This window comes from Prosopis cineraria, unplaced genomic scaffold (genome assembly GCF_029017545.1).
Source record: "Prosopis cineraria cultivar Desert tree isolate PC_DT_omini unplaced genomic scaffold, ASM2901754v1 PC11, whole genome shotgun sequence".
NCBI classification, from domain to species: Eukaryota; Viridiplantae; Streptophyta; class Magnoliopsida; order Fabales; family Fabaceae; genus Prosopis; species Prosopis cineraria.
Genome location: NW_026555342.1, coordinates 45,745,244 through 45,768,599, shown reverse-complemented (window position 1 = coordinate 45,768,599; position 23,356 = coordinate 45,745,244). Strand labels below are relative to the sequence as shown.

Below are 23,356 nucleotides of genomic sequence, written 5' to 3'. Positions count from 1 at the left end.
AACCCAATAGTGATAATGATTAGTCGTAATCAAAATTGTGCAACATGTTGTAAATAAATAAATGTGAGACCATTTTCCTTATCAACTATACAAAAATTCAATTTCATATAATTCACTTGTCAACCTTGTTAAAACAAAATTTTTGAGCAATAAGGAACCCGCTCAATCCGCAAGTTTTTTTTTTAGAAAAACTGTGTGTGAGAGAATGTCTTAAGCCCAAAAATGATAATGAGAACGAATGAACTCATTGTCAGCAACCAAATTTTTGTACCTTTTTTCTTTTCTCGACAATAATTTTTAAACAAATATTATCGATTACTAATTTATCTATAAAGGTACAATTTGATGTATGTAGAAAAAAAAAAGACGTGATGTGGCTATTCCTTCCAAATACCATTCTTGATATAATTTTGAGCTGTGAAATTTGACCATTTCCGTGATCTATGTTTTCTATTAAATACAAACACACACACAACATTCCACATATTCCTAGCTTAGACTTTTTTTGTATCTTATGTCTCAATTAAACACATACATACATACATATGTTTCGCATACTAATGGCTTTGAAATGAAATTAACGTGAATGCACTTTGTTAATTCCTCATATAATCTGGATAAATATTTTGGCTTTATTGAAATAATAACTAAATGCTCCACTCTATTAATTTCACGTGGCAAATGTTTGGACAGATTGTTAATTATAAAACTATTATTTCAAATTTGCTTGGCATGGTTCATTAATGAATAGTCATTTCATTTTTTTTTTCCTGCAAACAATATCAATTGAATTAATTATCTGTAAAAATGATAATGAGTAGTCATTATCAGATGGATGTTAAGTTTTCATTGAAATTAGGCACTTGCTTCTTGCTTCTTTTCAATATTTTTTAAAAGAAATATTATCATTCAGATGCATTGAAGAAAACCAATTCATGGCTAGAGATGATCAGAAATTGGTACGTCTTTTTTAACAATAAAAAAAAATCCGCTGCTATTCTTTAAAATTGGTGGATATAAAACAGAGGGTTAAAATTTCATGGAGATAGCAGTTCTATTTTTAAATAGAGATGATGAGATATACCATCTCTGTTAACACATACAGGCTTCGCCAACCAAGAAAAGCAAGTCCGATCCAAATTTCAACATTATCGAAAAAAGGAACATCAAATATGTACATAAGTCCAGCTATAACAAAAAAAAAACATTGAGCTATTGCACGATCCATAAGCACAGATGGTTTGAAATGGATTTTAAAGCCAACATCTATTGGTATGTACGGTATCTGAATATGACTTCTATACCCCTCACATGATATGGCAACCTCTACTAACCTTCGCCTACAAGACCCTTCGAACATCATGAAGTTTTAGGAATTTGTGGGTCCAAATATACCTTCGTTACATTAGCAAAATTCGTGAGGGAGGTCAGTCTTGCGAAAATGGAAGAGAAGGATTCAGGAATAATGAACCAAAGGCATAGTTAATTATAAAACTACAAGTGATCTTTTTCCATATGTAGAATACCTTACCGGAGTCTCTCTTGACAAGAGCGTAGTGAACAACCACAATGAGGTCAGGCTTATCTTTCTTCTCTCCAAAACTGGTCCACATAGCAATTGCAGGATCACCAAACAGAGTGCACTCGAGCTTATCGCTGCTGAAAATGGAAAGATACAATCTTTCATGTCCAAAGCTCCATAGGATGTTAATAGAAAAATGTTAAAACTATTCCTGAAAGAGATACTTAACCGACTGTCCTCCACTACAAATTCTAGCCCCCAGGTCAGCATACCTCCATCTTCATACCAATCGTATATAACCATCTCTTTCAAGAAACCACAAACATCTGCATCAGAGAATTAACAGAGTAATTTCACAGAAGTGACATTGTTGATACAGTGAAGGAAACAGAAAAAATTAAATGAATGTACTAATCGCGTGCTCACAACTCAACCCACCACTCATACCTGAGTTCCCGAACAGGCTTCACCTTGAAGCAATGGGAAGGAATGAATTACAGAGTGCTCCACCATCTCGGTGCGCTCGTCCAACTCCAAGTGAATCTTTCGATGCACTCCAAGACCTTCAGACCTAACTGAAAAAGTGAATATAGTAGGTCTTTGTCTCTTCAAGCCTATTACAAACCTCCTAATGTTGGCATCTCCAAAAACAGAGATTGATCATGCATGTCCCTTGGAAAGGTGAAGATTTTTAAATGCAAGTGAGGATATTTGATTAACATGACTAAAAAAGGATGGCGAAACAACTCACTGCAGGGTCGAATACATTGGAATCCACAGATGGAACCCTCTTTGGCCACCCCATATCTCTGTCATACACGTCAAAGTTTGTCCTCAAGTAAGCCCCATCCACCTTCACGAAGATCCTATAGTCACCAGAGGAAGGCCCTAAAGCATCGAGACTGGCAAAGTCCCCGAAATCCATCTCTATTCTTGCGTGCATAAGCTTGGTGAAGAAGAACAAAGAAAGCTCACACAAAACAAAGAAAAGCATTGTCCAAAAAGTTATAGAGCGTCTCTTCTATTTACACAAAACGAATGGTGCATTTAATGGATTTAACAAACCTCTATGTATGGGTGTAAATAAACCAAAAGACCTGACTTCCTAATATGAATAGACAAAACAAATGAAAGACAATAAAAGACGTTCATCTTCCTTTATGAACACAAGCATTAATAACAGCCATCTTGCACAAAGAATGAACGACTTTGATCCTTCTATTTGTTTGAAGAAAATGAACATGCGTTGATTATATTTAAACTTGCATTCATAACCCCCCCGAGATCGAAGAAACTAATGGATTGCATCCCAAAAATGGGTAGCCATGTTGAAGCATTAACACCACTTCAAGTGGATCTTTGTTAAGAACATGCGACTCCACGAAAGTGAAAGACGGCTCCACCGATGTGCAGATATGAGAGAATAACAGAGACAGGTTATAGTGCTGTTATCTATGTATCTTCTTCATTCATATTGTATTGTAGAACAAAGCATTAAACATGAAGCCCCAAAAATTTTAAATGGCTAACCCTAGCCATTTTTGTAGCCGGCACTGCTCACAAAGCCGTTTTCCTTAGACAGCTTGATGACAATGACATCTTACCTCAAGAGCCGGTTATTAAAGCATGGCTGGGTGGAACTACTTTCTGGTATATATTGATAGTGGTGATGATTGGTGAGGTAGCGATGCAAAGCTTCTTCAATGATGATAATGGCTTTCAGTCTCCGGCGATGAGGATGGAGCTTCTTTGATCCGGCTCTTCAATATACTTCATCAATCTTCTTGGTAGGATTTCTTTTTTGGATTTGATTTTTGGACTATTCTTGGTGCCAGTGGCGCTCAATCTGACTACAATGATGGATGGTTGCCCTGGGAGACGATGGAGAGGATGCTTTTTTTAAAAAAAAAATTTATGAATATTTTAATCTTTTCAAAATATAACTATATTTATTAATTTTTTTATTTTACTTTTTTTTATGACAAATATATTTTTAAACTTCATTTTCATCTCTACCTGTGCCAATTTTACTTTCATTTCTATTAAAAGAGCATTTTTGAAAAAATTGTCCGCCAATAATAATTTTAAAAAAATGAATTTCCTTGATATACCTTCTCTCTTAGTAACCATCTCACCTACAAATAGAGTTAATAATATCTCAACCAACCAATCCAAAAGAAAAAAAAAAGTTGAGTTTTAAAAAAAAAAAGGTTTCATTTATATGTGAGATGATTTTGGCTTGCTTTATATAGTTTGAACCCGTTGATTGGCCCACTTATTTTTTAAAAAAAGATAAAAGTTTCAAAATCATTTTCTTAATTCTCATACCCTAATTATTATTCAAATTAATAAAATAATTCAAATTATGTGTTTATTATATATTGCTATTATTACTTATCACATTTAATTAGTTGAGATATTTTTAAATTCATGACCAATCAATTGCATTAGTATAATATGTATTCAATCAAAGACTTTTTCACAATTTAATTTGAGTGAAATATTTTTAAGTAGGCATGAGCAATATAGCCATATATTTTTTTGAATTATGAGTTACTATGCTATTAAGTTGAGGACAAATCCTAACTTTTTTTTTTCTTTTATTGTCTTGTTATTACATTTTGCTTCAATTAACTTATAATTTCTTAGCTAGCCTAAAAAAAAAGGTTAGCTTGCTAACTTTTACTCAAATTAATGTTAAATTTAATTTTGCTTCTACGTGTTAATTATATTTTCATGTTTAATTGCATAATGCTAATAATTAATGATAGAAAAAACTTCTAACATTATGATGAATTTATAATTTTTAAAATTTTAAAAAATATACAGAAAAAACATAACTTTTAATCCATATACTTTGCACGTGATTTGCTATTAGTTTCTACACTTTATTTTTGATATTTTAAATCCCTACAGTTTTTTTCGTCTACAGTTTAGGTTTCTACACTTTTAGAGGAGTGTTGACGTAACGGTATTAATTATGCTGATGTGGACAATAACACTATTAATTATATAATGATGTGTTAGTTAGTGACTGTCATGTATTTTTTCTGAGGAAGAAAAAAGCTAATGTGTACTTCACCCAATCTTTATTATAAGATATTTTCAATTGTTTCATGAATTTTAAGAAAAGTTAATTTTTTATATAATAAAAAATGATATGTATTTTTGTTTTTACCCTAAACTTTAAATAATGATACAACTATATTAAATACTTTTACATTAATCAAGAAAGAGTAAAATTAAAAAAAATTGTTCAATTATTACAAAATATCTTATACTTTGGATAAAACTTTTTTTCTAGAATATATCCTGTAAATAGGACCCAAGGGAGTTTTTTTTTTAATAATTAGAAAGTAAAAAAAATTGTCAGAACTTCAAACTTGAATGATATATTTTATACACATTAAAAAATAATAAACCATCATGAACCTAACCCTAAATCTAATTTGGTGCACACAATTGTAAGAAAGGTACCATGAAATATAAAATTATAATAAACTTAAAAATAGACATATGATATTTTCTTGTAGTCTTAAATCTTAGTTATATATATATATATAATAATAATTATTAAAAATGCACATAAATTTTTTTTTTCCAAAAAAATACACATTAGTCACTAACTGATATGTCATCATATAATTAACATTACTATTGTGTACATTAGCATAATTAATATTGTTAATATCATATTAATACTTCTCTAAAAATGTAAGGATTTAAAGTTTAAATGGAGAAACTGGAGAAATTGATAATACTACAAATAAAGTGTAGGACTGATAGTAAATCCAATTGAAAGTTACGTTTTTTTCAAATATATATAAAAACATTTTATCGTGGCACCAACTCACTGCAGCCTACATCCCGCAGCACTAAACCCGCTGCGAGCCAGCACTGCCTACAGATTCACGCACCAGGTACAAAGTTCAAGCTTCTCTGCCACTCACCAAGAGGAAAGCGAAGCCAATCACCGCAATGGGAGCCGATGTTCAGCGCGTCACCTCCGCAAGCGTCGAGTTTAGTTTCTTTCAACCCTTCTTTACTTTGGCCAAAAAAAAAAAAAACCTTATTTACTCTCTCTCATTCTCTTATCCTGTATTACCGGCGCATTTTAGCACTATTCCAGGTCGACGGCCTCATTGTGTCTGCGGTTGGACCGGGCCTTCTCGTCCTTGTTGGCCCCCACGATTCCGATTCCGATGCCGACGCTGACTACATGTACTTGAGTACTTCTACCCCTATCTTCAATTTTTAAGCGGAATTTATAATTTATGGTTTGGGTAGTCACTTTTTTTTTTTGGGTCTGCTTTGCTTTCAGAAGTCGTAAAGTCTTGAATGTGAGATTGTTCCCCAATGAAAGTACAGGCAAAGGATGGGACCAAAGTGTAATTTATTTCATTGTCAAATGTTAGATATCAGTTGTGGAGGTTGCTTTGACCGTTTATGTAATTGGGCTTATCTTAATTTGCAGGTAATGCAGATGCATTATCAAGTTCTATTAGGTACTGGAATTATGTTTGCTAATTCGATTTTTCTTAATTATTAACGAAGTACAAAGTGGGAAGGACTTTATTTGTTATTTTACTAAACGAGTAATATTGGTTTTGTGACAGTGACTCAGTGAGTCAATTTACCTTGTATGGATTACTTAAGGGAAACAAGCCAGGTTTTCAGCGAACTCCTTTTATGCTTCTTTGGTTGATAGATTCAAGGAATGCCTGTAACACTGACGCAATAAAAGGTAAGTTTCAATTGTATTTCACCTATCAGCCGAAGGCACCTATTTCTTCTTCTTCTTCTTCTTGTACGGAGAGGCATTTTTGTTTGTTGCTCGTTCGTTTGTTCATTCATGGTTAAGAAATAGCAACCTGGCGTTTACCTTTGTTGTAATTAACAAACTCCAACTTTATAAGGAAATGAAATGTTGCACTTTGAGTATGATGATTCATGGATTTGCTCATAAGTACCTTCCGTAAGGTTGAGTACACTTTTAGCTTATACCTTGTATATGTTGTTATAACCCAACGGAAAATTGGCATAAACAAAGTGATCTGGAGAAGATGTGTAAATCGATAAATGGTGCGAATTTCGCCATCTTTGGAATGCCGCAAGTCTCTCACCTTTTCCCAATGTAGAACATGGGGGTCTTATTATCTCTCAAACAATTGATATTCCCATCACGACTCATGGTATTAACAGAATTTTTCTGGTAGTGAAGATTAGCAATTTAGCATAGCCTAGTATAGCCACCAAATCTCCCACTACATAGTTATCAGTCTCATTGTTTAGCAAATTGATGCAGAATTTTTTCACTTTTCCTTCATTCCATTCACTAACGAGGATGTTAGCTCCAATCTAGCCAATTAGCAGTGACAAAAATGAAAGAATCTGTCTGATACTGGATAGGAGAAGAGAGAGGGATTTGGGTGGACAACAGAATTCTCATGAATGCTTTGAATCTTGATGGTAGTAACTACTCTTGTTTGCCAACTCAGTGCAAACCCAGATAATTCTATTTTGTTAAGATACCATAGTATTCCCAATTATTAATGATTGTTCATTCATTATTTAATTTATAGATTAATGACCACAGTGTTCCATAACAATCGTAATTTTAATTCATTCTTGTCAATGTCTTCTTTTGTGGCTTATAAAAAGTATCAAAGGAATGCCAACCAAATTTTTTCTTCGCCTCAACCAAATAAGCTATTGTTAATTGAAAATTTGTTGCTATTTCCATTGTCTTTTACATCTGGTATTAACCACTGACGGAAACCCATAATTCATCTTGCCACTTTACTAATTATAAAGGAACAGACTGTGAGGCTACAGTTATCATGACGAGTGGTCAATTCTGTTGTGTTGTATAATTTGATAGACATCGATTCATTGGAAAGCTTCTTCTCTCTATTTAGATTGAATTCTCTTTAAGGAGCCTTGGTGATGTGTGTGCCCCTTTCCTTGAATGCATCTTGTAAATCTGTTGAACTTAATGCTATGTCATGTTCTGATTTTAAGATGCTTCATATTCTTGCAGATGGAGTTTTTGGAGCGATGATGAAGGTAAGCTTATGTCCGTCCAATTTCTTTTTAATGATGAATGCGTCGGGTGTTGATGTCTAACGGCTACACATGTTAACTGTCCTCATATTTGTGATGGTGAGAAGGTCAGTTTGGTTAATGATGAACCAGTAACAATGCAGCTTGATTCACAATCACCAGAGTGAGTAGAATCTTGGTTAAAAGTGTTTGCGTTCGGGACTATAAAAATAACAGCTCCATTGACAATTCCATGAATTCAGGAATTCAGTTGATGCCATGCCGCAGAATCTTGATGTAGTGGTTGGCCGGCTTTGATGGAGAAAGGTATGAATTCTGACCCTTGAACTATGAAGTAGAGTTTGGATCCTGTTTTGCCAAACTAATATTTTTTCCTTATCTCTAAGAAGAGCATCATTTTCTTCCTCTGGTAGATTACTAGATTTCTTGATTTTGGCTTTACCATCTGGCATTGGCTTGGAGTCATACGCGAATGATGCTGTATTGTGCGTACATGGAATTCTGAAGTCTCTGTTAGGAAATCTGCTTATAGCTGTACCCTTTTGTTTACACTTGAACAACAGAACAAGACATTAAGCCTGTTTAATCTCAAATTTATTTTAAGCCTGTAAAGTTGAGATATTTTAAAATTTGGATTAAATTTCGACTTTAAAATGTGTTTCTATTTTAAAATTATTATTTATTTTAATTATTTTGAATTTTAGAGCATTATAATTTGTATTTTAGATAATGAATATGTAATATTACAATGTAAAACTTACTTTTTAAAAAATTAAAGGGAAAATAGCCATTAATTACAATTATGGGCCATAAATTATTGAAATCTCTATAATATACTATGGTCTTTACTTGAAATTAAAAACATATGAGTTTATAAAATTAGAGGTGGTACTATAGGTTGAGCCCGCCAACCTGCTAAATAGTAGAGGAGTGGGTTAACAAAAGTGGGTTCACTTATATGCTGGTTGGGTTTTGACTCGCCCCGCATAACATGAACCCGCAATGGGCTAACCTGCGGGTTGACGGGTTAGCCCGCAATTTTTTTTTAAATAAATTTGACTCTTCCTAAACCTTTGTGACACAAAACAAAACCCTTGCCTCCTCATTTAGCTTCACTCTTCATCTTCAGAGTTGCCTCCATTCCTTCTTAGTCTTCACTACGAGTCATCGTTGTCGCTGTCAGTGTTGCCTCATCATCATCGCAACTCACCTTAGTCCAAACTTTGGCGACTAGCAACCTCAATGCTCCTCCTTTTGAAGTCACTCAAGCCCTCAGCTCCAGCCTCTATCTTTTTGCCATGCAAATCCGTGAATTAATTTAAATAAAAAAAGCTTCCATGTTGTAGCCTTTTTTTTTTTTCTTTAACTATATTGTATTTTCCTTCTCGTTTGGCAGAGTCACATGATAGTCTAAAAGTGCTAACAAGTTGGCATGCAAAGAGCAGCTCATATAAATATATATATATATATATATGTATATAATATTTTGCATCTTTAAATGGTAATTAGTTATTAACTTGTTATTCTTTCTTCAAGTTTTGTCTCACTTGTGTCTAGAGTGAACATATCAGTACTTAGTAATAATTTTGGGACTTGTACCGATTATGGAAAATAATTAGTATAACTTAAAGCTTTAGAGAAATCAGCTCAAATTAATATTATTGCAACTTTTGACAAAGCTTTTAACATTATTATTGATTAAGAAAAATTTTCAAGTTTTGGATTGTGATTTTAATGATTTGGAAGGAATTTTATTATTATTTGGATAATTAATTTTTAGAAAGAAAATATAATTTTTTTACTGCAAAACAAATGAAAAGAGGTGATATTATAATTTTTAATACTAAAAAAAAGTTAAAAAAATTATTTTATTAGTGGGTTAGCCTACCAACCCACTAACCTGTAGCGGGTTGGGCAGAAACACAACTCGCCAAGATGCAGGTTATGCCAACCCATAACTCGCAGTGGGCCAACTTGTGGGCTGTCGGTTGGCCCGTATTACCAGCTCTATATAAAATTACTATGAACTTGAAAAATAAAGAAATGATTGTTGAAATTAGTATCATGGGATGATAATATTGTTAATCTCAGTTGGGAAACTAATGAACAATAGTTGGGAATGGATTGTTTTTAAGTATGAAATTAAAATTTATTTATGAAGCTTTTCAATGACACTTGTGAATATATAATAATCACTTAAAAATTTATCAAAATCACTTTTGAATGTTAATCCAATTATTTGTAAATTTTTATGTTTGTTAATATATAGGTATATCACTTGAAAAATAAAGAAATGACACTGTTTAAATTACTATTGTGAGATTGAAATATTGTTAATTTTGGTTGGAAAATCCATTGGCAATAGATTGTTTCTCAATATGAAATAAAAATTCACTTTTGAAACTTTTCAAGGGCAATTGTGAATATGAGTCATCTGAAAATTTATTAAAGTCACTTCTATGGATATTTTATACTATTCGCATTTTTTAATTTCAAGTAAGGATCATGGTTTGTTATTATAATTGTAATTAATGATCATTGGGGTCCCTAATTGTCATTTTTCCAAAATTAAAAAAACAAATAAACGGTCTCCTAGGTCCAGTTGTTTTCTTGACTTTATGTATTAAAAGTTATTTCAGTAGCAACTTATTTTTTTTTTTTTATGGTTTATTGCCCTTTTACTTCTCCACAATGTAAGTACATAATCCCTTCGGTCTCATTTTATAAGACAACTATAAGTAATTTTTGGTTAAAATATATAATACTTTGTAACAATTTAACAATTTTTTTTAATTTTACCCTTTCTTGATTAGCATGAAGGTATTTAATATAGTTGTATTATCATTCAAAGCTAATGTAAAAATGAAGGTATATTTTTTTATGATATCAAGAAAAAACTAACTTTTTTTAAAATATGTGAAATTGTTGAAAGTATTCTATAATAAGGACTGGAGGGAGTATAATTTATTTTATTGCACAAATTATTATGTTTTATATGTTGAAAATATAAGCATTAAATTATTTTTTTAAAAATATATTACTATGCATAAATTAAGATTTTTAGAAATAAAAAAAATATGTTGAGTGGCATGCCAACTATTTTAGAATTTTTGTAATTATAATTTGTAATTCTATTGCATGTTTTGCGCACGCACACACACACATATATATTTATTATAGGTTCCATATTCATCATTCATTTTTTTAATGAAAAAAAATCCTATAAGTTGAGACATTATTTTCTATGAAGCTTTCCTTATATATATATATATATATTTACATTTTATTATTTATTTTGTAAAACATAAAATATTATCTATCTTTCTTCTTTTATATTATTATTTAATTGGGTCAAATTTGAGTATTGTTTAGTTTAATTGAAGGTAATATTTCTCAATTATATTTTCTATATTTACATGGGCTTGACTTTTATGAAATTTATGGATTATCAATTTTGAAATATCTATTCCCATTTTTTTTTAACTATAGATCCCACATTCATCCTTTTTTTTTTTATGGGAGAATGATTGATAAATCCTTATAAGATGGGAAAATGATAATTCAATCTCGCAAAATATAATAATGACAATGAGGTCTTAAAGGACTTTTTTGAGATTAAATTTTTGTGTAAAATTACTTTATTACCTTTTTGCAAAATTGGTAAACACCTTGCTATAATCAGTCTCAGTAGGATAGATCAGGTGTATGGAAGCATAGGTAAGGAATTGTTTGGATATGGTTGGATAGGACTCAGATAGTTTTGAACTAGTTGTGAGCCAAATCTGCTTTTATTTGCTGTAGTTGTTTTCTTACTTCAAAAATTTCATTTTCTTTTCTGAAGAACTCTGATCCAGTATATCCTTCCTCAATAAATCTGCAGAGTTTTGTATCCAGGTTTTGTTCTTATTTACAGAGTCTTTGATATAGATTATTTACCCGATCATCAATCTGATTAACCTATCAAGGCAGGCTTTCTGTTGTTGTTGTTAGATGATCATGTTTTGAATTGATTTTGTGTGAGACCCTATTTTGGATGACAGCATTCTGAGAACTATGAGTTTAAAGCTTCTTCTATAAGGGAGACTGGCTTAAGAGTACCTTGAGGAGTAACTTTTGTTTGTGACACGAAATGTCTGCTAGTGACCTTTATCTTGTCATTTATTTTTCGCTCAATGGGAGGAAATTTTTCCTCATAGGGTCTTATCATGCAATACAAGGCAAGGCACAAACTTGTGCAAGAGGGAGAGTTGGAATGATAGGTTGTGACTTCTCTAAGGGAAGAAGGTCTTCATCACCAAGTTGCTTGAGGAGTTCAAAGAGAGTACTCATTTCAGTAGGAGAATTTGGAGGTCCTACCCATTTTTTATTTGTAATATGTCTAAGACCATGGTCATCATCATCATCCTTTGGTGGATGCTTGTGCTTGCATGGAGATCTAGGTTGCTTAGGTTTTGTAGTTCTTCTTTTAGAACTAAAATCTTCTTCATCATCATAATCATTCCACAGATGGTAATCACAACTAGGGTCACATATTTTTAGAGCACAATCTCAAATAAAGTGACTATTAATATGAGAGACATAAATTAGTTTGGCCTTTGAGGTAAACCACTCAATCGAAATGTCTCTTTCTTTCTTATGAAAGTCGTGGCTATTGATAGTGTTTTTCTAGAGATCTAGTTTGGATCTTGAATTTCAAGCTTTTTGAAAATTGATTTGACAGTACCATCCTGAAGTATGCAAAGTGTAGGGGATTCCATGGTGTGAACATCCCTCGAGACGTCATGAAATTACTTTTCATAGTTGTTGATCCATTCCAGTGGCATCCTCTGAGCAAGTTCTTCTTGGGCTGATGTCTCAAAATTGGATGATCAATGAGTCACTTGGATTGTTTGCAACTATTTACAAGACATCTCTGTTTGTGTTGGGAAAATTATGATCAAATGAATGATCTTGAAGTTTGAAAATCATTTGGTGATTGAGGGTGGCCATACTAGCTTCTTGTTGTTCAGCTTCATGAATCAAGATTTAAACTTTCAGTCTGGTAGAGAGAGTGGGCTCTGTGATCTTGATGTTAAATTTAGGGGTTGTGGTGAGAACTACACTTTCTTGCTCGAAAGTTGTTCAAATGGCTTTAATTAGAGCATTTTCATATGCTTTGTAAGTAGTATCAAGCAAAGATACCCTAGCTATAGATGCTATACCTTTTCTCCCATGAAGGGTCAAAACTAGGCGGATAGCTCTAACATGAAGGTGAGTATACCCTTGATTGATCCAAGTATTAATCAATGGCTAGGCAATTTCAAGAGTGATGTACTGTTCAGTTGTAGTTGTTGGAATACCACACTGATCAAGTTTAGAGGATTGGATAACCTCTTTTAGTTGGAGTTTGTTTGTATGAATCAAAGACTAATTCCATGAGTGAAAGAGGTTTTTCTATGGTAAAGCTTTCAAGGGTTAAGGAAAGGTAGTTTTGTAGGAAGGACACGGGCATTTTCTGAGACAGCAGAATACTTTTTTTTTTTTTCCAAGAGAAGTGCCTTTTTACAGAGGAGGGAATTTGATCAAAAGAAAAGGCTGAGGAACGATGAATAGGTTCAAGAGAAGTAGAATTTTTTGAGATTTCACTCATAATTTTTAGGTTCTCTTTACTCACTTTTCATCAATAATATCTTATTTTTGTCAATAAGATTTTAGGCTTTGATACCACGGGGGTGGCACTGATAAGCGCCAATCTTAAAGATCTCTTGAATCTATGTGTCTTAGGATATATTGATCTAGGTAAGCCCTTTCAACACCTCTTTCAAGCAAACTCAATTACTTTAGAATCCTCAATCCCTTAACACGTAAATCCACAAGTACCTGAGCATAGTGATATGGGCTCACACTTATGGATCATTAGTTAAATTCATTGTGATGTATAAGATTCTTAAAGAGAGGCAAATGCAAAGAATACTTGACTCTTAATATGATAAAAATAAGATATTAAAGAATCAAGCTTTCAAGAGAAGAGAAAGAGTTTAGAGATACATGTTTAATAAACATATGGATTTTTATTTCCCAATTGAGTTCTATTTTACAACATAGCAAAGATTGTCTTTTATAGATGAAGGGAAAAGATAAGGACAATGCATCTATTATTACAAAATGATACATGAAGATATACCTTTAAAAGTAAAGTTAGATATGACACAAAGCAAATCATTTTGTTAAAAAGTAAAAACTATTTTTAACAAAATTAGTCAAAGATAAAGTTGATGTTAATAAAAGAAAACATTATTAAAGTAACTTTTGACAAAATTATTATGAAATAAAAAGACATGGTAGACATGACTAAAGTAAAAAAGATTCTTATAATTATCATAGGTTCTTGCGGATGCATTTCTGATTTAATAATAGGTTGAGCCATTTCTTTGCTTCCTTTCAGTGCCATCCGACAGTGGGAGTTTCGAGAATGAGCTAGTTTTCATCAAAATTTTGATCCATATCCTAAGATGGTTCAATGACAGGTATGTCTTTTAACTCAGGGAACATCTGGTAGGTTTGAGTCTCTAGCTCATATAGGTTTTGGCTATTTGGAGGAAATGATGGAAGAGTGGATGCTGATGATACTTTATGATAGGATTTCATCAATGTAGCATATCTTTTTTAAATAGTAATACTGAAAAGCTACTCTAAAAACTCATATTGGACTGAGGGTGATAGATCATCAAAGATAATAGGCTAATGAGGAATGAGACCGAGAGATGTACACCTGAGATTGGGATCTACTGTTGAGGAATTATTCATTTCATATAAAAAAATTTCAATTCACTTAAAGTTTAATTTTCATGTAATGACTAGTTAGTTATAGTCTTCCATAAATATGTTTGGTTGGCCACATAGAGTTTTCTTTTGTTGTCAAGATGATAGGGATGATGGATAATAAAGAAATAGTAAGCCTTTTGTCCACTTAGTAGCACTTTTCAATTTTGTTCTGACTCAATTACTTGTGATAATTCTTTACGCCATTTGGATATTGGTGTGAACCAGTCAAGAAGCTTCTAAAGGTTTAATCCTTCATTGGCAGTGTATTTTGCAAACAGATGCAAGTTTTGATTATTGAGAAGTAATACTTATTGAAAAAGACAATGGGAAAACATTATTGTGGCCATGCTAGTGGTGAATTCAAACCATCTGAAAAACACTACCACATCGCCTATAAAGAAGTCCTAACTGTGAAACGGGGCATTGAAAAATTTAACTTTCATCTCAGTCCCTGCATTTTATGGTAGAAATGGACAACACGTTATTTCTAAAAATCCTCTATTAGAATAGAAACATTCTTCCTAAAGCTTAACTCCTTTGATGGAAAGATTGATTTTTTAGTTATATATTCACAATTTAACACATCAAAGAAAATCACAATATTATTGCAAATTGTCTCACTAGACTTCAGAAAAAGGTCAGCCTCATAACTCTTTGACAAATTTAGCCTCTTTTTATCCTTAGCATCATGTTTAGCCAATTTGCTTTTCCCCTGATCATTTTCCTACCTCAGTCTCCGAAGTCTAAAGTTAACTAGAAGAATTCTTTTCTTTGGCTCTACCTTCTTAAAAAAACCAAGCTCAACCACATCTTGAATTCTTTGATATCCAAATGCCTTACTTGGCCATATCTTTCATCAGAGGCCCTACACTATACAAACTTGTGCTACCTTTGGTCTCTTTCAACCTTTTACATATGTGCCTTAGCTCTTCCTCCATTAAAAATATATCGTTATATGACTTAGCTCACCCTCAGTCCAATGAGTTTTAGAGTGGCTCTTCAGTATTGCTATTTAAAAAGGATATGCTACATGGATGGAATCCTATTAGGGAGCATTGCCATCTACTCCTCCATCATTTCTTATAGATAGCTAGGAGCCATATGAGATAGAGACTCAGACTTACCATCTGTTTTTCGAGTTAAAAGACATATATGCCATGAATCATTTTTGGATATAAATCAAGATTTTGATGAGGACAAGCTCATCCTTAAAATTTCCACTACCGGATAGCACTAAAAGGAAGAAAAGAGATAGCTCAACCTATTATTAGATCAGGAATGCATCCATAAGAGCTTGCAATAATTTTAGGAATATGCTTTACTTTAACGATGCATGTCATGTCTTTTTGTCTCATAGTAACTTTATCAGAAGTTACTTTAATAATGTTTACTTTTGTTAGCTTCAACCTTATCTTTGAACAAATTTGTCAAAAGTAGTTTTGACATTTTGACAAAATGGTTTGTTTTGTATCATGTCTAGCTTTACTTTTGAAAAGAGTGTCTTCGTGTGTCATCTTATAATATTAGATATACTGTCTTTATCCTTCTTCCTTCGTCTATAAAAAAGAGTCTACTATTTTGTAAAATAGAACCCTTTTTGAAAATAAAAATTCATGTTTTTCTTAAATATGTCTGTCTAAACTCTCTCTCCTCTCTTAAAAGCTCAATTCTTTAATATTTTATTTCTGTTATATTAAGATTCAAATGTACTCTGCACTTGCCTCTCTCTAAGGATCCTATGCATTAGAACGAATCCAGCTAACGATCTATGAGTGTAAGCCCATATTACTATGCTTAGAGATTTGTAGATTTATGTGTTAAGGAGTTGAAGATTGTAAAGTGAGCCAAGTTTGCCTTGGAGAGGCATTAAGGAGGCTTACTTGGATCAATATGTTTTAAGACACGTAGATTGAGGGGATCTTTAAGACCAAGCATACATGAGTCCCGCCCCTAATATCTTTTGCAGGGAGGTTACTTCTAATGATCTTTTTCCAAATAGCGTATACAGGGAAAATCTTATATCAATTTTTCTTTTGGTAATAAGATTTATCTTTAAATAGCTTTCTATACCCAACTTGTAAACGATATAAAATTAATTAGTTAATCTTTGTTGATAGAAAGTTGTAATTTTCTAATAGTTTTAGTTATTAGTGGAATCACACTTATAAATACTTATACTAAACTTGTGAACTATATCAAATTAGTTGAACTTTGGTAGATGGGGGAAATTGCTAATAGATGTGATTTTTTAAATCCTTTTAATCATTATTGAAGCCAAACTTGCAAATTCTTGTATCAAACTTGTGAATCATATAAAATTAGTTGTATATTAGTATTAAAGTAATTTCATACAAAAATTTAATTTCAACGAAGTTTCTTGAGAACTCATTGTTATTATCACATTTTATGGAATCAAATTGTCATTTTCATGTTTCAGGGAAATTTATTTGTCATTCTTCCTTTTTTTATTATTAGCCTTTTATTATTTTTAATTCTCATATATTATATCATAATTTTCAAAACTTATTTTATTTTATTTTAAAATATTTACTAAATAAAAATTCAAAAAAAAGTCATAACGGCAAGTGAAATAGGTACTGTAAATCTATAATATCCATTCACGGATTTTTAATTTTACCATGAGGCTTTTATTTTATTTTTAATTCTCATTTACTATATCATAATTTAAAAATTTATTATATTTTAGTTTTTAAAAATTTATTATTATAAAATGTAAAAAAAGTCATATGAATGAGTCACACTATAGATCTACATGACTCATCTAAGGCAAAATACATAGATTTTTTTCTTTGGCAAACATATAGATAAATTTAATAAAAAAAGTTAAAAAAAAGAGTCGGATTGCACTCCTGCAAACGTTTGTTTAATATTATGGACTAGATAAACCATTGGACTAGATTTATTATAACAAAATATAAATATAAAAATTAAAAAATATTTTTAGAGTACTTATATTTAATTATTTTATGTAAATTAAAATTTGAATGATAATTTATTCTATTTTAAAATTTGTTATGCCTATGCATATTAAAATAGGGTAAAGTGACAAATTTGGCCATGAAATATTTTTCTAAGAGCATCTGGTAATCTAAACTATTAGGTAATGAGACATAAATCTTCAACTTTTAAAAATAAAGAATTTAGTAGCGCACTGTTTGTAACAGAACTAGTTGGAGGTTTAAGTTTGGGAAGATTTCAAAATACCTCTTTGGTGAGGTGAGGAATAACTCAAGTACCACCTTAGAAAAAGTTGGTTTTCACTACAGTGATGTGAGTTGGCCCAATTTAAAAGAGTCTCGGTGGTGGGTTGGTATGTGGGGTCTATAATAACATGTAGCACTCCATGTTAGCATACGTTAATAAGTAAATTTAGTCACAACTTATTTTTTGAGAAGTACTTGGTAGCTTCTACTATAAAAAACAAATCATCCAATACTTTTTCATCAATATTTATCAAATATCGTTTATTTTCTTACTCATGAGACTTACAACACGTCAATTTCTTCAATATTCTTGCTATTGTTCTTAGTCTCGACTTAATAATAAGTTCAAAGAATTATTATTTGAAGACATTCACGAGGACGATGTCAATGAAATAAAAGTTTGATTTTACTATGCATGGGAAAAACTTGATTCTAACTTTATTTAGTCATAATTATTTCTTCTATTTGTTGGCATTGTATTTGTGAATTTTTTAGACATCTTCTTCTCGAGTTGAGTTTGAGAAAGAAGGCAAAAAAATTGAAGAGATTGATGCGTTGTTGGTCTCTTAAATATAAAAATAAACAATGTTTGATTAAAATTGATGGAAAGGTATTGAATGGTCTGCTTGTGTATAATAGAGGTTATCCCGTGCTCCTCTAAAAATAGTTTGTTAAAATTTGTTGCTTTACACATGATAATGTGGAGTATCATATGTCATTGTGGGTCCCACATAATGTCTGTCGACTAAAGTTAATGATAGGTTATTGGATGTTCTATCTTTGAAAGTGGATGACTTAGTTCGCACCTCCTAATAGTTTAGAATGCCAGATGCTTCTGAAAAAATAGTAAGTGATTAAATTTGCGCCTTTATCATTAAAAATATAAAATTATTTTAAATTCTCCTAGATAAATTAAAATTTAATGAATAATTTCTATTTTTCAAGTATGAATGAGCATGGCACTCTTAACAGCAATGCTTTGCATGTTTATCGGTAGAAATTAAATCATTTTATTCAGAATTCAAAAATATTAATCTATCTATTTATTTTCTAATATACTATCTATATTTCAGTATGAATTTAATTATTTATTAAACAGTATAATTTTATGTTGAAATTTTTTAATTATTTTCAATTATATTTTATTTTGAACTTGAAATTGAAGATTTATTTAACTATTTAAGTACTTAAGGTTTGAATACTTGGATAAGTGTCTAATGATAAAAAAAAATAAATTTATTGAAGAAAATCTTAACGACGACATCTTAAACATTCAGAATTAAAGTTATCAATTTTGTATTACTTTAATGCGTAATTTTAATAATTTTACAACCTGGTAATTGTACTTGGATTTAAATTGATAATTTATTTAATCATAAGACGTTTAAATCCAATTGATTATTAATAGTCATAAAATTATATTTAAAAACATAAATACCTTTAAAATAAAAATAGTGAATACGTATAATATGTATGGTATCAATAAAAAATTATATGATATTTAATTTTGAACTTTGATTATGTGAGATACGTTGGCAGATCATTTAACTTAAAAATTATATTAGATTTAAGATTAAAATTTCCTTCTCTAAGGATAGATTTCTGGTGTTTTTTATTTTTTTGTAAATTAGAGGATCTGTTTTTATCTGGATATATAGATGTATTGCTAATGAAAATAACAATAAAATTGAAGCATGCAAGGCAAAAATATTTTTAATTTAATTTGTGTTGTTTGTTAGACTTCATCCGGTCATTCTAGTGAATTTAATATTGTTAGTATTTCAATTTGAATTTAAAATAAAGGCAAATAAAAAATTGTTGAAAATTATTCTAAAAGCAAATAAAAAATTGTTGAAATTATTCTAAAAATAAAAAATGTTTTTCAATTTGAATTTAAAATAAAGGCAAATAACAAATTGTTGAAAATTATTCTAAAAGCAAATAAAAAATTGTTGAAAATTATTCTAAAAATAAAAATGTATAGGATTTAACACTTAAGATTTAATTTATGTTAGATAAATTCCATCAAATCTCTTTGGGAGGTTAAACATATCTAATTAGTTAAAAGCTATACTGGATGGTAATCAATAAAGTTCAAAAATATTGAATATGAAACCGAAGATTCAGGGGACTTGAATATACTTGAAATATCTTGTTAAGATTTGGCTGGTCATACTATAAAAAGAGAGCGAATGATGCGAGAAGGAACTTTGTGAAAAGGTCTGCGAGCGTGTGACAAAAGAAAGAGTGATCGTCACTTCGTGTGAGAGAGAGAGAGAGAGACGAAAGGTGATCGAGAGAGAGAGAGAGAGTTGATCGTTACAGAATGAATACAAGGGTCGCAAGGAGAGGTGATCCGGTTCCTTGTTATAGGGACATCAGAAATACCTCAAGGTTTCTGCAGAATCAGAATCAAACTTCAACTGCACGTACTGGCAAAGCCGATAATGGCGCAAGACCCTCTAAGCCCAAACCCCATTCATCGGCAACAGTTTGCAAGTACTGGATCAATGGAAATTGCGCACATGGCGATCGTTGTTGGAACTTGCATTCCTGGTTTCAGGGACATGCCGTTTTTCTCCGCTCACTAAGCTCCATCAACACAAGAAGGTATTGACTCCATAAATTGGTTAATCATGTTTAATGGGTTAGCTTAAGCCTATATAAAGGCTAGGGAAATTAATTGTAATATCTCATGGTTAGTCCCCATTGTTTGGGGTTTGTACATTTAGTTTGTTGTTGTAAACCCTTCAAAGTGAAGGATTACTTCTGTTGTAATGTTCTATCATAATCATCATATGAATCTATTCATTTTTCTTCCATTATTCAAGTCTCAACATTTGTCCTATCATTTTATAAATTGGTATTTTTGTTTGAGTACTAAACCTTAAACGACGACTCTAGATTGTCACCGGAATTACACTTCCGGTTGGATCGGACAAACTATTTTCCAGTAGCACTGATGGGACAGTTCGCATATGGGACTGCCATACGGGTCAATGTGTTAAAGTTATAAATCTGGGTGCTGAAGCAAGATGTTTGATCAGTGCGGGTCCGTGGCTTTTCGCCGGTGTGAGCAATACTGTTAAAGTGAGCTCTAAAACTTCTTCATTTGTTGTGTCTCTCATGTTTTCATGTGTCATACTTTACTGACATTGATTGTGTGGTTGTTATTAATTATTATGAAGGCTTGGAACATTTGCTGAGCTCACTCTTGACGGACCTAAGGGTCATGTACTTTCCATGGCTGTTTGCAACGATATACTTTTTGCTGGAGCAATGGTAATTAATTGTTTATTAAATGTTTTACCAAGTTCTTTTCTATGTTTTATATACACATTTTACTATGATCTCACTTTGCCTTTATATCATGTGTAGGATGGTGTTATTTATGCATGGAGTGCCATTTCTGATGCAAATGTCCCATTCAAACCATTGGCAACGTTAAATGGCCATAGCAAAGCTGTTGTTTGCTTAACTGGCGGACCAGGGGACAAGCTCTACTCCGGTTCCATGGATCATACCATAAAGGTATGTGCCTACAAATGAAAAGATTATCCATATTTTAGGCGCCAACGTAACCCCATGTCGTTTTTTTGTTGTAATATCTTACTATAGAACTAGTTTAGACAGCTAGTCTGTTATAGGTTTTGATGAACTGTAAATCTCTCTTTATATTTTCGTATCATAAATTTTCTTAAAAAATATTGTTTCACAGTCTAATATTATTTTATTTTGAAAACTGAGCTCATTTGAATTAAAACTCAGATTATTTTGCTTTCTGAAATTATATTATATATATATATATATAGATATATGTTGTTGTTGTTGAATTCGTTCGGAAAGTCTTAATTGATTTCATTTTATTTTCAGGTTTGGGACCTCAAGACATTACAATGCACGATGACGTTGAAAGGGCACACTGATATAGTGACATCTCTTATCTGGTGGGACCGATATTTGTTCTCAAGTTCATTGGACGGCACAGTTAAGCTTTGGACTGTAACTAGAGAAGAAACTTTGGAAGTAGTGTACACGTACCATGAAGAACATGTGAGTTTGTGTAGATAAATAGTATATATTATTGCTGATCCAGCATTGCTTTTACGACTTAATTTACATCTTAAGTAATAACAATGGGTACTGAAGCACTGCTAATTCTTCTTACTCTGAAACCCCTCTGATCTAATGTATAGTTTTTGTTGATGTTGCAGGGTGTGGTTAGAATTAATGGGATGATTGATGCAGATGGGAAGCCCATTTTGTTTTGCTCCTGCAACAACCACTCAGTGGGGTTGTATGAAATGCCATCGTGAGTAGATATATGTTTCTATTTTTTTTGTGTCAGTTTAATATTATGTTTGGGTTGATGACAAAATATAATGGCAGTGTGCAATTCATATAATTTATCCCACCTAATGGAAATAATGCTTGTCGTTGTTGCTTAATATTGTATGTAATCATATCAGGCGCTCATATTGTGTTTCTTGTTTGATCAGATTCGGTGCGAGAGGAAGATTATTTTCAAAACAAGAGATTCGAGTAATAGAAGAAGGCCCTGGTGGACTCTTCTTCACTGGAGACGGAACTGGTTTGCTCACTGTCTGGAAATGGTTGGCAGAGTCGGAGCCTAAGATCGCATCTTCATGATTCCCAATAATTATGTAGTTTAATTTAACCATAGAGTTTGTGTATATATATATATATCTTCCTCGTCTTGGACAAGATCAATCATAGCAAGATTATTGATGTGTTTCAAAATATTTGTTTGTAACATTGTATACATGTGTTCGATTCCAATTATGAGATGCCCGTGTGGGGCATCAACAACTCTTGATCTAAAGAATGTATACATTCATTCATATTTATATTCTATCATTGTAAAATCTTTATAGATTTATTTTAATTATTAGTTCTGATTTTTTCTATGGATGAACTCTTTGTGCATGTTCGACACCCAACTTATTTAACACAATTCTCTTGTTACTTCTATGAAATCTCTTACCCATGAACTTTAACCTTACACATGATAATGAAAGCAAAAGCTCCAATAATATCATATGCTTACAAATCATATTTATTTTTAGAAAAACACAATTATCGATTTTTATATTTTTATTAGATTTTGTTTTTTGTCTTTTAATTTTTTTTTACGTTTTCAATTCTTATAGTTTTCACAATATTAGGTGACATTTGTTACTTGAGTTCCCATAGTTTTAATATTTTTAGTCTCCATAATAACTAAAAATATTTAAATTATAAAATTTGATAAAATTATAATGGCTAATTAATTGTGTTTTCCTTTTAGTTTTCAAAATATTGTATGATAAAACTTTGGTAGTTTGGTTCCATTTTGGGTTTCTATGAGTACAAAGGATTGAATGATAAAGCTTTTTTTTTTTAAGGATGTTTATTTTTTTAAAACTAGACACGATAACTTTGACCAAATTTGACGAACCAATTTGAATAAGTGCGCAAAATCTTAGGGCCAAGTTTGAGATTTTAAAAGATTTTCTTTATTTCGAGTTATTTAGGCCTTCCAAATAAGCTTGAAAAAATTTGGGCCAAGTCAAACTCAAATACCTGAATTACTTTTTCATTATTAATAAAATAATGTAAAAATTAAAAATTAAATTAGAAAAAAAAATAAAATAAATAAAATAGCATAATATTTAACAATTCAAGTATTTGTACTAACTTAGATAAGCTTGAAAGCCCAAGAGATTAAGGGGCGGTTAGAATA

The 23,356-nt window shown here is 31.5% G+C and overlaps 2 protein-coding genes and 1 long non-coding RNA gene across 4 annotated transcripts; 2 read left to right on the top strand and 1 right to left on the bottom strand.

The window, feature by feature from the left end:
* Positions 1–1,614: 1,614 nt before the first annotated feature.
* On the bottom strand, positions 1,615–3,362 carry LOC129284891 (uncharacterized). Of its 2 annotated transcripts, none has more exons than XR_008586997.1 (4): positions 2,274–3,362; positions 1,970–2,194; positions 1,795–1,848; positions 1,615–1,659 (listed from the first exon to the last, which is right to left on the bottom strand). It is a non-coding gene; the product is annotated as an uncharacterized LOC129284891 (long non-coding RNA). The 2 variants fall into 2 exon arrangements; XR_008586998.1 differs by having other exon boundaries at positions 1,616–1,656.
* Positions 3,363–5,388: 2,026 nt separating this feature from the next.
* On the top strand, positions 5,389–17,364 carry LOC129286608 (uncharacterized). Its single transcript, XM_054922558.1, has 9 exons — positions 5,389–5,541; positions 5,641–5,743; positions 5,844–5,908; positions 5,997–6,027; positions 6,139–6,266; positions 7,563–7,588; positions 7,693–7,748; positions 7,828–7,891; positions 14,010–17,364. The coding sequence occupies exons 1-8, from the start codon at positions 5,511–5,513 to the stop codon at positions 7,880–7,882; spliced, it is 495 nt and encodes a 164-aa protein (XP_054778533.1). The 5' UTR covers positions 5,389–5,510; the 3' UTR covers positions 7,883–7,891; positions 14,010–17,364.
* Positions 17,365–19,591: 2,227 nt separating this feature from the next.
* Positions 19,592–22,486, top strand: LOC129286606 (zinc finger CCCH domain-containing protein 48-like). The gene is given in 9 exon segments (XM_054922557.1): positions 19,592–20,185; positions 20,188–20,223; positions 20,518–20,703; positions 20,802–20,812; positions 20,814–20,895; positions 20,992–21,144; positions 21,487–21,666; positions 21,828–21,925; positions 22,113–22,486. Coding segments are annotated over 9 exon segments (1,143 nt in total). The 5' UTR covers positions 19,592–19,939; the 3' UTR covers positions 22,264–22,486.
* Positions 22,487–23,356: the final 870 nt, after the last annotated feature.